Source organism: Carcharodon carcharias, chromosome 15 (assembly GCF_017639515.1).
Source record: "Carcharodon carcharias isolate sCarCar2 chromosome 15, sCarCar2.pri, whole genome shotgun sequence".
Taxonomy (NCBI): Eukaryota; Metazoa; Chordata; class Chondrichthyes; order Lamniformes; family Lamnidae; genus Carcharodon; species Carcharodon carcharias.
In genome coordinates this window covers 102,588,162-102,603,487 of record NC_054481.1, presented here as the reverse complement: position 1 = coordinate 102,603,487, position 15,326 = coordinate 102,588,162, and the positions used below count along the sequence as shown (strand labels likewise).

The 15,326-nt window shown below is 40.0% G+C and overlaps 1 protein-coding gene across 2 annotated transcripts in view; it reads right to left on the bottom strand.

Moving 5' to 3' along the window:
- vps13d (vacuolar protein sorting 13 homolog D) overlaps window positions 1-15,326 on the bottom strand; it is a 281,437-nt gene that overhangs the window by 183,430 nt on the left and 82,681 nt on the right. For both annotated transcript variants that reach the window (XR_005945250.1, XM_041205688.1), the window contains exon 24: window positions 5,817-5,999. Coding sequence is in view for 1 of the 2 variants with exons in the window: in XM_041205688.1 (XP_041061622.1) it covers window positions 5,817-5,999 (183 nt within the window). In the remaining variant the exon portion in view is untranslated. The remainder of the gene's footprint in view (window positions 1-5,816; window positions 6,000-15,326) is intronic.

Sequence of the window (15,326 nt, the reverse complement as noted above, 5' to 3'; positions counted from 1 at the left end):
CAGTTAGCTTAACATCCATCACTGGGAAAATATTAAGAATCTATTATAAAAGATGTAATAGGGCATTTGGAAATGCATAATAAAATCAAGCAGAGTCAGCATGGCTTCATGAAGGGGAAATCATGCCTGACAAATTTATTAGAATTCTTTGAGGAGACAACAATCAGGATAGATAAAGGGGAACCAATAGATGTTATATATTTGGATTTCCAAAAGGCATTTGCTATGGTGCTGCACATAAGGCTACTTAATAAAAGCCCATGGTGTTGAGGGTAGTTTATCAGCATGGATAGAGGATTGGCTAACTAATAGAAAACAGAGAGTTGGATTAAGGGGGGCATTTTCAGAATGGCAACCTGTAACTAGTGGAGTGTGACAGAGATTAGTGCTGGGGCCACAATTATTTACAATATATATTAATGACTTGGATGAGGGAAGTGAATGTACTATTGCCAAGTTTGCGGATGACACATAAATAGGTGGGAAGGCAAGTGATGAGGATGACACAAAGAGTCTACAGAGGGATATAGACAGGTTGGGTGAGTGGGCAGAAACTTGGCAATGGAATATAATGTGAGGTTATGCACTTTGGCAAGAAGAATAGAGCAGCTGAATATTATTTAAATGGAGAAAGACTGCAGAAAGCTACAGCAGAGGAATTTGGGAATCCTCGTGCATGAATCCCAAAAAGCTACCATACAAGTTCAGCAGGTAATAGGGAAGGCAAATGGAACGTTGTCCTTTATCTCAAAGGGAATAGAATATAAAAATAGGGAAGTCTTGCTAAAACTATACAAGGCTAGTTAGACCACACCTTGAATACTGTGAACCGTTTTGGTCTTCTTATCTAAGGAAAGAAAGACTGGCATTGGAGGCAGTCCAGAGAAGGTTCACTAGGCTGATCCCGGGTATGGAGGGATTTTCTTATGAGGAGAGGTTGAGTAGGTTGGGCTTGTACTAATTGGAGTTTAGAAGAATGTGAGATGACCTTATTGAAGCATCTAAGATTCTTTGCGGGTTTGACAGGGTAGATGCTGGGAGGTTGTTTCCCCTTGTGCGAGAGTCTAGGACCAGAGGGCATAATCTCAGAGTAAGGTGTTACCCATTCAAAACAGAGATGAGGAGGAATTTCTTTTCTCAGAGTATAGTGATTCTGTGGAATTCTTTACCGCAGAGGGCTGTAGAGGCTAGGCCATTAAGCATATACAAGGCTAAGATAGACAGATTTTTAATCAGTAAGGGAATCAAGGGTTATGGAGAAAAGTGGAGTTGAGGATTATCAGATCAGCCATGATCTCATTGAATGGTGGAGCAGATTCGATGGGCCAAATGGCCTACTTCTGCTCCTACATCTTATGGTCTTACAGGCAGAAGGGGAGAAGAATTTGGGTTTTCAGTCTGTCTCTCTCCCCTGTCTGCAACAGTATTTTAATAAAAGCTACTAGATATTTCTTCCCTTTTAAGAATGGGTACAGTCCCAAAGTCAAGCTGTATGAAAACCCAAAGTCTTTTCAGCCAGTGCTGTTCTATGAACACTGAAAACACTCATGCTAAATCACTCCTGAACTTATTTACATAGGGGTGTAAAATAAATAGACTAACACTAACATTAAAACATTGAAGAAGAATTTTCACTGAATATGCTAAGCATTCTTCTGACAACAGCAGTCAGAAAACCCACCCTCTGATGTGCAACTCAATGAGGCATGCTTATAACTGGCATCTTCACTGCAGGTGATACATGCTTAATCATTTCTCTAGACAGTTTTGACGAGGCAGAGGATCTCTGCACTAAGTGCTGGTTGTTAAATTCTCAAGATGTTGCTTTTAACATTTTGCAATTTATTCAAAGAATGGGAGTTTATAGAGGGATTCAGTTTGGGAAGTTAAAATGCATTTTGATCAGATGATAGCAGTGTATGAAGAGGTGGGATCTTAGGGTTTTAGTTGTGTAAGTTACTGATTATATGCCTAAAACTGAAGTGTCCTCAGGCTCAAGAACAAGGCAGATGTAATTACGTGATTCGAGAAGACACATGCAAAATTCAAGTTGGAATACTTCAGGTTTGTTTGACTAGCTGTACATCCTACATAACAGAAGTATGAGAAGTATGTTGTGTCCCTGTTGGGTGTTTGCCTGCATACATATATGTCCCACAAGGGTATTTTCAGTACTTCCTATATAAATGTTGCCACCCAACTTTAAAAAAAAAGACTTGCAGTTATACAAGTGCCTCTCATGACCATCAGATTTCTCAAAACACTTTACTGCCAATGGAGTACTTTTGAAGTGTCACTGTTACAATGCAGAAAATATGGCAGCAAATTTGCACACTGCAAACTCCCATAAATAGCAATATGATTTTAATCAGATAATCTGTTTTTGTGATGATGATTGAGGGATAAACGTTGGCCACGACATTGCCTTTGCTCTTCTTCAAAATACTGCCATGGGATCTTTTATATCCATCTGAGAGGGCGGAAGGAGGCTCGGTTTAATGTCTCATATGAAAGATGCACGCACCTCCGACAGTGTTGCACTCCCTCAGTACTACAGTAGCATCGTGGCAAGGGACTTGAACTCACAATCTGTTGCAGAGACAAGAGTGCTACCGCTGAGGCACAGCTGACACCCAAGCTGTTCTAAATTAGTATCTACAGAACAATATTTTTATAAGAATGTAACAATTTCCTTTGAGGTTTTTCAGTTTAATTCTGTTGTAACAAACTAAAAAGAAAACTTAGTTACCAGTTTGTGTACACAATCATAACTGTGGTATAAATACAATATGCAGCAGGACACTGATATACACAAACATCAAGCCCAATCAGGAATAAGGTTTTCATAATGCAATAGAGACTAGGTTGAACTGCATTGCTTTCCTGGCCAATTGGTTTACCAATAACTATGACAACAGTTATTCCACATACCATGCTATGTTGAGTAGACTGTTCTATGTGACGCAATACAATGGATTATCTTGACTTCACTGTAGTTGCATGGGGTTATACACTATAATGATCTCCAAGGGCCATTCAATATAAGATTAAGAACGATAAAGAACACAGCAATTTTCATGCAGGCATCTGAAACATGGGGCACAGGCAGTGCTTTCAGTCCACGCTAGTGCAAGGTTCTTCTCAAATAACATATCACATGCAGAAACTAGGGTCAAATCAAACTCACACACACCCCTCTACAGATGCACTGATTGTTGAAAGATCTGTGTTCATATACAAATCAAAGAGACATATCTTTATCTATTCTTCACCAAATTGCTGGATAGAAACTCATTCACACAAATGCTGACACACACACTCTTACATATAGAGTGGGTACGAAAGTACTTTCTCAAATCTATTTCCATTTTAAGCATTCTCAGTAGTGAAATCACCTTTATAACATTCCCCTATAACATTCACGGATAGGAGTTACTGCTTACCAACTCATTTCATTCTCAAAATTAAGAGATACAAATACCCTCAGCCAATCCATTCCAACTCAGGACCGAGAAACGGGGCACCTTTTACCATCTCATACAACCCATTAATATCACGTGCCAATCCTAAATCTGAATGCATTGTTAAGGAATGTAAACCACCATTAGTGAATTTACAACATAGAAGTTTCACAAGTCACTGGCAAATAATGAATTAGATTTCATCTGAAGACTCACATTCATGCCCAACCATAATAATTTTTACACTCTTAAATCACTTAAACTTACACCTAAATCTGGGCATCCTTTACAATATGCAGGTGAGAACTATCTACTATATATCCTCTACCATAAATGGAAAAGACATGGAGGTGCTTTGAAAAGTGCATGAACACATAGAAGAAAGCTGCTATACTACCACATCACCTCTGCAAAACTTCCAAACAAACAGGTGATCTTGTCTGTGTACCTTCAGTAATGATGGGTCCTTGTATGAATTGGCGTGCAAAATTAAATTCTCAGAAGAGAAAAGGGCAAGAAAAAGTTTAAATTCCCATAACACTGACAAAGCAGAAACTGATTAAAAATAATTCAACTGTTTCAAACATGTAACGAATGCAAAAGATTAAATGAATAGCGCGCTAGCTTTCTTCAGGAAGGTCATCAGCAAAATTCTGCAATTATACATATGGTCTAGTACTCCTTTGAAGTTTGGAATTTACAAATACGACATACTTTCCACTGCATTAAATACTAAATTAATGTGACTATCATGTAGGATATGTTTACACTGTACGTGACTGAAGTTTGAAGAGTATATTTTGTACTGAGGAGTGAGGGCTCTGAATACTGGATAATGCAGTCTTTTGAACTCCTGTCACATAGGAAAAGCTCATTATCCAGACAGCCTCAAACCTAGGTCATGTACAGGATACGAGCTATTATCCTGACAACACGGCCTCTACCTCAGGTCAGGCACAGCTCATCAGTCACTAAGCGATAGCATAGCTTAAATGCCAGCAAACGTGCAATTAGCCTAACAACACAGCCCAGATTCAATACAGAATCACAAATCATTGTCAGTCTCAAGTCAGCTTTTGAATCACAGTCATTATCCTTAGAAGACAGCCCAAAATCCAGATTACACATATACAAGCTCATCCATTATCTTGACAATATCTTAAACCGGGATTATGCAACAGACACTCATTATCCTCACAGTTTAGTCTCAGCCCCAGGTCAAACACAGGAATCTAATTATCCTGCTAACACTGCCTCAATCTCAACTTCATCCTTACATGTTTTTAATATAAAACCAAACTCTCTCAATAAGTAAAAGATGTAAGAGTACTAAGCTATTCATTTTTTTACTTTATTCTTCCCTTTTTTTCTACTTTCTCATAAAACCACAGAATATTCTGAGGGCCTGGTTCGCTGGGCTACCTTGTCCAAATGGTTTTTCTCCATTTGTGAGTTGTGAGCTGAGATCATGAATACTGAAGGGCATATGGCTACGCAGGGTGTCACAACTGAGCATGATACTGACCTCACCCAACATCAACTTGCCTGCAATTTCTATCAGCTAATATAGGCTTTCTCTCTTGCCTTATCCAGGATATCAGTACCAACTGCAGTATCCCAGCATGAACAAGTGAAAATCTCTGGTCTGGGTTGCTCAGTTATAGTCTGCTTTTATCAACCAAGCCATCAAGGAATCCCTTAATATTGCATAAATATAAACTCCATCAGTCTTTACATGTGAAAGGTGAGAAAAATAATGAACCCCAATTTATAAACTCAACTTTTAAACCCCATCTTTCTCATATGCCATTTCTACCTTAGTTTTGCCACACTTACCTCCACCAGCCCTTGAGACATACTGTATGCCTCAGCTAGTTCTCTGATTCTAGATTCCTATTCATTCCTTTCCCCTTTCTTCGCCAACGGACTGTCTGGATCCTACTCTTTTAAACCCTCTCCCTAAACCCCACCAACTTGCTACTTCTCTCAGTCTTAAAAAGTTGCAAAGCCTGTATTTGCAACCATGTTTTCAGTCATCTTATTGAACTTGAACTCTTCCATTTCCCCTCTATAAAGGCTCAGACTTTGACAAGATCAACCCATAACAACTGTTGGCCAGCAAGTACTCAGCAGTCTCTTGAACCATAACCCAATTTTCAAACACCATGCTTCCTGCTCTCTCTGGTAAATAGTAGAAGGATGCAGTCGGATGCAGTCTTCCTTCTCAGCATGCATTTCTAGAACACATGCAGACATAGCAAGTGAAACTGGCAAAAAATGGAACAAAAAGGGACAAATTAAAGTAAATCTCACCAGTTGAGGGAAAAAGACATGAACCATGGTAATTTTTTCTACCTTGTCTCGCAGCGAGAATGTACCCGGTGACCGAGCAAATAAGAACTGGTTCTTCACTTTCAGTTTACCAAGGTTTGCCACAATCAGCTGGTTTGATTTGGAGCTTTCTGGGATTAGAAGGACTGGAGCGCCAGCCTCAATGTCAAGTAAGATCCGAGAAGCTCTCTGTGCCCTGTCTCGCACCTAGAATCCATAAAGCAGATGAGAAGAAGAGATAAAGGTGACTAGCCATTCTGTAAAGAAAATAAAACCTGCAAACGCTAGAATCCTGAAATGAAAGCAACAAATTGGCAAACACATAGGTCATTCAGCACCTGTAAAAAGGAAAAACAGGTTTACATTTCAGGTATTACTTTTTATCAGAACATTAATAGTCATTAACTCCCTTTATTGTGTCTTCAATAGTTTCACATATCATACTGTCTTATGAGCACTGAGAGGGTCAGTTTTATACAGAATATCTTATGCTTTGCCTCGTCTTACTCACTGGTGTTCAAATTACAACCCGTGGGCAAACATGCAATAACCCACATAGTCCAGGTGATTCAATTTCCGTAACATTCTGATTTGCCAGGTCTGAATTTCATGAGCCTAGAGCTGTGCAAGGGGTATTATTTTTTTAACACAGTTGCCTCATTGCAGAATAGTCTGAAATCAGAATACCTAGATCTCTTGTGATATAAAGCAATTAATTTAAAATTTACTGGTACCTTCTAAGGCTCTGTAGTATGCACTTAAGTATCCAACAATGATTTGGACATTCCCAGTCTTATAATTCTGTCACATGTATAGACTTTCTAATTGTTTGCAACACTTACTGGATATTTATTAATTAGACAAACCATAACAACTCCAGCTCATCCTCAACTTCATTGTCCCACAATTGCAGGGTTCCTGTTGCTCAAACCTTCCTTAGCCTCACTCCCAATTTACCTCAACTAGCTTCTTGCTACTTGTGTCTCAGCAGAAACTGAACTGGACCAGCCACGTGAACACTGTGGCTACAAGGGCAAGTCAGAGGCTGGGAATTCTGTGGTAAGTAACACATCATCTGACTCCCTAAAGCCTGTTCACCATCTACAAGTACAAGTCAGGAGTGTGATGGAATATTCTCCACTTCCTGGACAAGTGCAGCCCCAACAACACTCAAGAAGCTTGGCAACCTATAGATAAAAGCAGCCCGTTTGATTGGAGCCCCATTCACCACCTCAAACATTCACTCCCTCCACCACTGACGCACAGTGACAGCAGTGTGTAGCATCCATCAGCAACTCACCAAGGCTCCTTCGACAGCACCTTTCAAACCCACAGCTCTACCACCTAGAAGAAGGACAAGGACAGTAGTTGCATGGGAGCAACACCACCTGCTAGTTCCCCTCCAAGTCACACACCATCCTGACTTGGAACTTTTTGATCGTTCCTTTGCTGTGGCTAGGTCAAAATCCTGGAACTCCCTTCCTAAGAGCACCGAGTGTGCCTACACCACATGGCCTGCAGTAGTTCAAGAAGGTAGCTCACCACCAACTTCTCAAGGGCAATTAAAGGATGGGCCACAAATGTGGGCATAGCCAATGATGCCCACACCCTGTGAAAGAAAAAAAAATCTTCAGCCCTCCAATTTTCAATTCCACTGTATTCCCTGTCCACCAATAAACAGTCTTAACCTTACTGTTCCAAACTCTCACACTAAATGCCTCCGCTTTTCTAGTTCTCTCTCATTCTTGAAAATTCTCAAAAGATAAAAAATAAATTCTCAACAACACTGGAGTTTAGGAGAGTGAGGGGTGATTTGATTGAAGTATACAAGGTCCTGAACGACCTTGACAAGATGGACGTCGAAAGGATGTTTCCTCTTGTGGGTGAGTCCAGAAATAGGGGCCACTGTTTTAAAATTAGAGGTCACTCTTTTAGGACAGAGATGAGAAGGCATTTTTTCTCTCAGAAGGTTGTGCGTCGTTGGAATTCTCTGCCTCAGAAGGTGGTGGAGGCGGGGTCATTGAATACTTTTAAGGCAGAGACAGATAGATTCTCGTTAGGCAAGGGAACCAAAGGTTATCGGGGTTAGATGGGAATGTGAAAATTGAAACACAAGATCAGCCATGATCTTATTGAATGGCGGAGCAGGCTCGAGGGGCTGAATGGTTTACGCCGAGTTCTTATGCTCTTATACATTTTCAATCATCTCATTTAGCTCTTGAACACTTTGGTTTTTCTTTGATACAGCACTATGGGACATTTTCTATTATAATAGCAGGATAAAAATTCAATCTGCTATTGGAGGAACTGTGTTTTAAATAGATGGTGCCATTCCTTTGTCCTGTTTCTTGAATCGGTCAAATGTTTTGATAAAATCACCAATGTGACTTGAATTATAAAGAGAGATAAAAAGATTATGTTTAATAGCTTATTCACTTGTCATTGTATCCTACCTTCATACCATTTCCTCCCACAAGGCAATACATGCCACTATTATTGCTGTAACTCTTTCGAGTACAAACCCATTTCCATCTGTTTCAGATGAAGTTACATAGTTTGCCATTGTGAGATTTGAACTCTTGATACTCTTTTTGAGTAAACCTGTTTCCATCTGTTTCAGATGAAGTTACATTGTTTCATAGTTTGCCATTGTGAGATTTGAACTCTTGATCTTGGGGATACAAACCCAGTACCATAACCACTTGGCTATTTAGGCCAAGCTCCTATTATTGCTGTATTTGGCAATGTCAGTAGCATTAGCAGATTGTTCATCGTTAGCAGCTGCTCACCACAATCGCACATCACCGAGTCACTGTCTTTTGAAGCCCACTTCAGCATCATTCATTTTGAATGCCCAGTACCAGCATGTAAGCGGTTGTGGCATTAGCAGATTGGTTGTGGCTCAGAGGCTCTAGCTGGGAGATGTTCATTGGATTTCATAGCTGTCAAGGCCCTAAGCTCTGGAAATCTCTCACTATACCTCTACACTTTCTATCTCCCTTTCCTCCTTTAAGAATCTCATTAAAGCAAGCTTTTGATTATCTGCCCTAATATCTCCTTATGAGGGCCAATGTCAAATTTTGTTTGATAATTGCTCCACAGAAGTGCCTGGGGGTGTTTCATAGGGCAAAGGTGCTACATAAATACCAGTTGCCGTTTATCATCTTTGTTGCACTTTTTCAAATCCTTATAGTGGCTGTTGTAGAATATTGATATCAGCTGTTTGTAGAATTACCTGTAGACTCAAACAATATATTTGGGCTATACTTTCATTACCCGGTCAGTAAGGATGCCCAAATTGGTTTCCTGTTACGTCTTGCCTAATAGTATATCCTCACTTGAGATTAACATTTTCTATTTGTCTCCACATCTCTCTGAGCACCATCTTTCTCCTCAAGACATTCTACTTTCCTGTATTATTACCAAATGTAGGCATTCTATTCACAAAACCATTCAAAATGATATTTAAAAAGCAACAGGGCCTGGGTTGCATTAAAACCTTTCTGCACTCATATATCCAATTAAGAAATGTAACAGGCAATTACTGGCCCTTTCTTCAAGGCCTTCACTCTGACTCAGATTAATAATGTTAAGCTCTGTTGTTTCCAAAGGACTGACTGTTAATTATATAATTTTAAATTATGGCAAAATGCAATGGTGCAAAATTATTTCATTAAAGCATTTTTGATTGAACTCAACTGGTAAGGTCATAAAATCGCCGAAAAAAAGAAAAGCATCTAATAAAGAAAATCAATGAAAACTTGAGATAAAAGCAGAAAATGCCAGAAATAGACAGAAATGACAGAGTGATAAAGGTGAAATGCCAAAAAACATGCAGATTCTCTTTTTGATATTTCTGAGAGTTAACCATTGGACAAAGTTGATCATTTCTTATACCTTGCGAGCCTCCTCCCAGCGAGGGCAGACATCTACTATGAAACACAACATTACCTCCAGTGTTACAGTGCAGCCTTTGAGTGTTTGAGGAAGAGTGTTTGATGACAAAGACTTCAAACCCAGCACCAAGCTCAGGGTCTACAGGGCTGCAGTGCTCCCTGCTTTCCTGTATGCGACATAATACAGTGACATGGGCAACATACAGCAGACACCTTAAATCCTTGGAGAATTATCACCAGCAATGCCTCCGCAAAATCCTTCAAATTCAATGGCAGGATAGGTGCTCCAATATCTCTCAGATCAATATCCCCAGTATCGAGCACTGTTTATGGTTAATCAGCTACGTTGGATGGGCCACATCATCCACATGCCTGACACAAGACTCCCAAACCAAGCTCTCTACTCCAAGCTTCCTCATGGCAAGCAGTTATCATGAGAGCAGAGGAAACTTTTCAAAAAAAATGCAACAGCCCCACTGATATGTGCGAATCTCTTGTTTGAGACCTCCCAAACTGGAGAAGTAGCATCCACAAAGGTGCCAAACATTTTGAATGTCTCCGACAGGCCCAGCTGGATGCCCAGCACAAACAGCGGAAGAAGCATACCAGAATCTGAGCATCCCACACACCTGCCTCATCAAACACTACCCGCCCCATCTATGGCAGAGTGTGCGAATCCAGCGTTGGACTTTTTAGTCAGCCCAGGATCCACAACCACAGAGTGAAAGTAAGTCATCCTCGGTCCTGCTTAAGAACAGGTATAATCAATGTCTATTTCAGCGAGAGCAGTAGCAACCTGCAGGCCTGTTTATCATGGGCTACTTTCACCCATCTTTCCATCTGATTTGAAATTGTTGGTAGTTTTGTGTTTTTCAGATAGAAAACCTCAGCACTGAGTCGTTGATGCACTGTTCCACAGTTTGCAGTGTCGGTGAGTGGTGAATGTAATACTAGCTGGTTACTGTAATTTATTTGGCAACAACACATTAGCACTTTAAACAGCTGAGCAGGAAATCAAAAAAGAGGCTCAGCAATGGGAACTTGCCAAAATGCCCAACATTTCAAAATCATCACAGTTGGTCAGTTTAGCACCATTTTAAGTGTTACTTTTAATTAACACTGAAGTCTGCTAGTAAATTAGTTATATTTATTCATAATGTGGGCAGGCAAATTATTGGCTGTGCCAGTAGGAACAAATTTTGTGTACAACCATGAGAGATAGTTTCTACATCACAACTGCGAATACACTTTTCAATGGCTGTAAAGTGCGTTGAGGCGGTATATGTTGTGAAAAGTGCTATATAAATGTAAGTCTTTCTTTTATTTAAACAGATTAATCAGTTGAGACATTGAAAGTGAATGCAGCCTGCTCGATCAACCCATCAAATCAGAAGTGCTAATTAGCATTTATATTAAAGGTAAAGGTATTGATAGGTCCAGTTTGACCCTGAATAAGAACATTGTGGATTCAAGCCTAAATCCATGAGCAGATAATCTAGGATAAAAGCAAACTACTGCAATGCTGGAAACCTGAAATAAAAACAGAAAATGCTGGAAAAACCCAGCAGGTATGACCTCATCTGTGGAGAGAGAAACAGTTAACATTTTGAGTCCGTATGATCCTTCTTCAGAGCTGAACAGATTTAGAAATGTGATGAAATTTATATTGCTTAAGAGGGATGGAACAGGTGAAGTTGGATAGAAGGCCAGCGACAGGTGGGCGCTAAGGAGAGATTGACATTGTCAAAGATGTCATGAACAAAAAGACAAAGGGACTGTTAATGGTAGTGGTAAGGGCTAAAGAAGGTGCTGATAGTGGCATAAAGGTAAGTGCAGAATGTGTTAATAGCAGAACAAGGGTCAGCGCTCTGTGAAAGAACATGGAACGAGTAACAGATGGCCCTACTGGGGGTGGGGTGGGGGGAGGGGGTGGTGGTTGGGGATAAAGGGATAGAAAAAGGGATTAAAAGGGGGGAGGTTAAAAAAAAGGGATAAACCTATGAATAAATGAAGAAAAATAAAAAATAAATAAAAATAAGTAGATAAAAAATAAAAATAAATTTAGGAAAAGGGATTTAAAAAGGGGTGAAGATAGAAAGACCATGAACTCTTTCCTCTATCTTCACCCCTTTTTAAATCCCTTTTTTAAAATTTATTTTCATTTTTTATCTACTTATTTTTATTTTTCTTCTTTTATTCATTTATCCTGTTTTTCTATCCTTTTTCCCAAACCACTGTCCCCTCCCCCCACCCTACCCCCAATAGGGACATCTGTTACTTGTTCCACGTTGTCCTTTCACAGGGCACTGACCCTTGGAGAATTTCAGGTGAGACATTAAACTGCTCATGTGATTCAGTGGATATTAAAAATCCCACCATGCTACTGTATGCAGATGATCAGTGGTTCTCCTTGTACCCTGCCTAACATTCCACTTTCAACCAATGCTACATTAAGTTTACTGATGTTTACAGGATCTTGATGTTTATGCCCAAAGACCTCATGGGCAATTTAAAACTAATCCAGGAAGTTACCAACATTGGGAGTAACACTGGTTTCACACCCCGTCTGATTTTACTCTTTAAAGAAGTCAGTAGACAGTAATATTGACCAGGGTGTAAAACCAGTGTTCCACCAATCCCGTGAGTTTACTGCCTGCCAAGTTCTCATATCTCAGATGTTTAAGTACAAAGTGGCTGCTGCATTCGCCTACAACATAACAGTTACTGCATTTCAAAACAATTCACTGTATTTGAAGCTGTATGTTTCTGAGGATTGTGATGAAGCATTATGAAAGTGAAATTTTATTCAATGCAATTCAGAAACCAATTTATCATGCAAGTGCCTGAGTTAGCATTGATCACCCCCTTCAGTTTTTCTGAGATGTTGCTGATTGCAGCCCTGACTTCAGCGATTCTCTTGTCTCCAGAAAGGCCAAGAGAGGCTAGATGCACTCCCTTGATGGCATCATAAATATTGCGGCCAGGATAGCGGCCAACTATTGCTCAACTTCCCAATTCAGCCAGCTTCTACAAGCCAGCAGTGAAGCTCAACACAAACTGGAGGAACAGCACCTCATCTTCCGACTAGGCACTTTACAGCCTTCTGGACTTAAAATTAAGTTCAACAATTTCAGATCATGAACTGTCTCCTCCATCCCCACCCCCTTTCAAATAATTTATCATTTTTTTACAAATTCCTTTTTTCTTTTCCCATCTATTTTTAAATTTATTTTGATCTATTGTTTTATCTCCACCTTTTAGCCCATTTCGTCCTTTCCCCCCAACCCACCCCCACCAGGGCCATCTGCCACTAGCTTGTCCTGCTTGCTGCCCTTAATGTCCCCATTAGCACATTCCTTAGATAATATCACCACCGTCAACACCCCCTTGTCCTTTTGTCTATGATATCTTTGGCAATCTCTTCTTCGCCTTCAACTATCACTGGCCCCCTATCGAGCTCTACCTGTCCCACCCTCCTCTACCAACTTATATTTCACCCCATTTCTCTATTTCCTTAGTTCTGATGAAGGGTCATACGGACTCAAAACATTAACTGTATTCCTCTCCTCAGACGCTATCAGACCTGCTGAGTTTTTCCAGGTATTTTTGTTTTTGTTCCAGCAGAATGTACCTTGTGCTCACTCATCTACCAGGTTGTCATTCAGAAAGATATGGTATCCCAAAACCAAAGCTTGCTCCACAGTCCTTTGAGATTTTCAGCTTGAAAATAAAGTCAAAAACTATAACTTATGTATTGATCCAAAACTGTGGAACCCCCTTTAACATAGTGATTTGCTCAGCATTTAAGGCTTCTTACAGCTTCTGTATTATGCAAAGGGCTAGAGGCATAGATTTAGGTTTCCAAAGTAGTCTCTATTTCCATGATAATTTTCATCAATAGTACTCAGCAGTATTTACTGCATTAACATATGACATCTGCTTGAACCATGGATCTTTTCGTTCACATCACCAAACAAAGCTCAGATATCAGCTCCCTCTAATCCCTTTGCTGTCCACATGTTAATACAATACCACTTACTGTGGAAGAAAGAAGTTAAATTCACAGTGCCCAATGATCTAGGTACATCACAAAGCACTTCACAGCCAATTATTAAGTGCTTCTGAACTGCAGACACTGCTTAATGCAGGGAAATGCAATAGTCAATTATGCACGTTGCATAGACTCCAAACAGTAACAACCAGATAATCTGTTCTGCCAGTGGTGATTATAGAGTAAATGTTAGCCAGGACATTGGAGAACTGCCATGCTCTTCTGCTGATAGTGCTATGGGATCTTTCAGCCAATCTGGGAGGGCAAACAGAGTCTATGTCAGTGAACCTTTCCACAACCAGCCTGAAGTAAATGTAAAAAATAATAATAGAAATAGGTGGAAAAAAATTGTATATATAAAATTTTTTTTTTAAAAATTGAAAAAAAGGGGTGAGGATGGAGGAGTGAGTTCATGATCTGAATTTGTTGAACTCAACGTTAAGTCTGGAAGGCTGCAAAGTGCCTAATTGAAAGATGAGGTGCTGTTCCTCCAGTTTGCGTTGTGCTTCACTGGAACATCGCAGCAAGCCAAGGACTGACATGCGACCCACCACACCACTAGGGCCATCTGTCACTGGCTCATCCTGCTTTCTACTCTTAATTTCACCATTTGCACCTCCTTTAGCCAGTATCACCACCATCAACACCATTTTGGCCTTTTGTTTATGATATCTTTTGCAATCACTCCTTTGCCTCCACCAATCACTGGCCTTCTATCCAGCTTCATCTGTCCCACCTCCCTTATCCAGTAGATATTTCACCACATTTCTACTTCTCTTTAGCTCTGAAGAGTCAGCTGGACTCGAAACGTTAACTCTTTCTCTCTACAGATGCTGCAGGACCTGCTAAGTTTTTCCAACCATTTTTGTTTTCATTTCAGATTTCCAGCATCTGCAGTATCTTGCTTTTATTTGAAGTAAATGTATTTCCGTTGGTCAATGCCTGCTATAGATAAATGCTGCCTCTCCCATAGATGCAGCACTAGGGAGTGCTGAGTCATTCCATTAGGAAGCCTATCCAACACCAGGAAATTTCACCAAGGAGAGCTGCCAATGCCTAATGAATGGCTGGGTCTACAATTTAACCATATGGCCTTATGGTTAAGTAGACTGTTTCATCGACAAGTTATTTGCTCATTCAGTTGGGTGTGGATCATATCACATATTGCAGTACTCCATGCCCTAACCATATAGAATTGCTGTTTATTTAGCAGGACAAGAGTTAAACTGCATCTGCTTTTCATTAGCCTTATTCTCAGAATTCTGCACAGGAGTGGAATTATCATCAGCATCACAAGAAAATTCCAGAGTGAGGCCATCTGTGTGATATTTAGCTATTGGCCCCAGAGGGTTACTGCCAAACATAGCTCAACACTGGCAACAGGCTCAAATACACAACTATTTGTACCAATTTACACATAACAGCTCTCAGCAATGCCATGAGGTACATTGCTGATGTTGGCAACTCCACATGCAATCCACTGAGTAAGGAAATTAAAAATAGAAAATGTTGGAAATAAATAACAGATCTACCGAGCAACTGAAAAGAGAAACAGCAAGTTAACTTTTTGATTAGAGATCCTTTAAT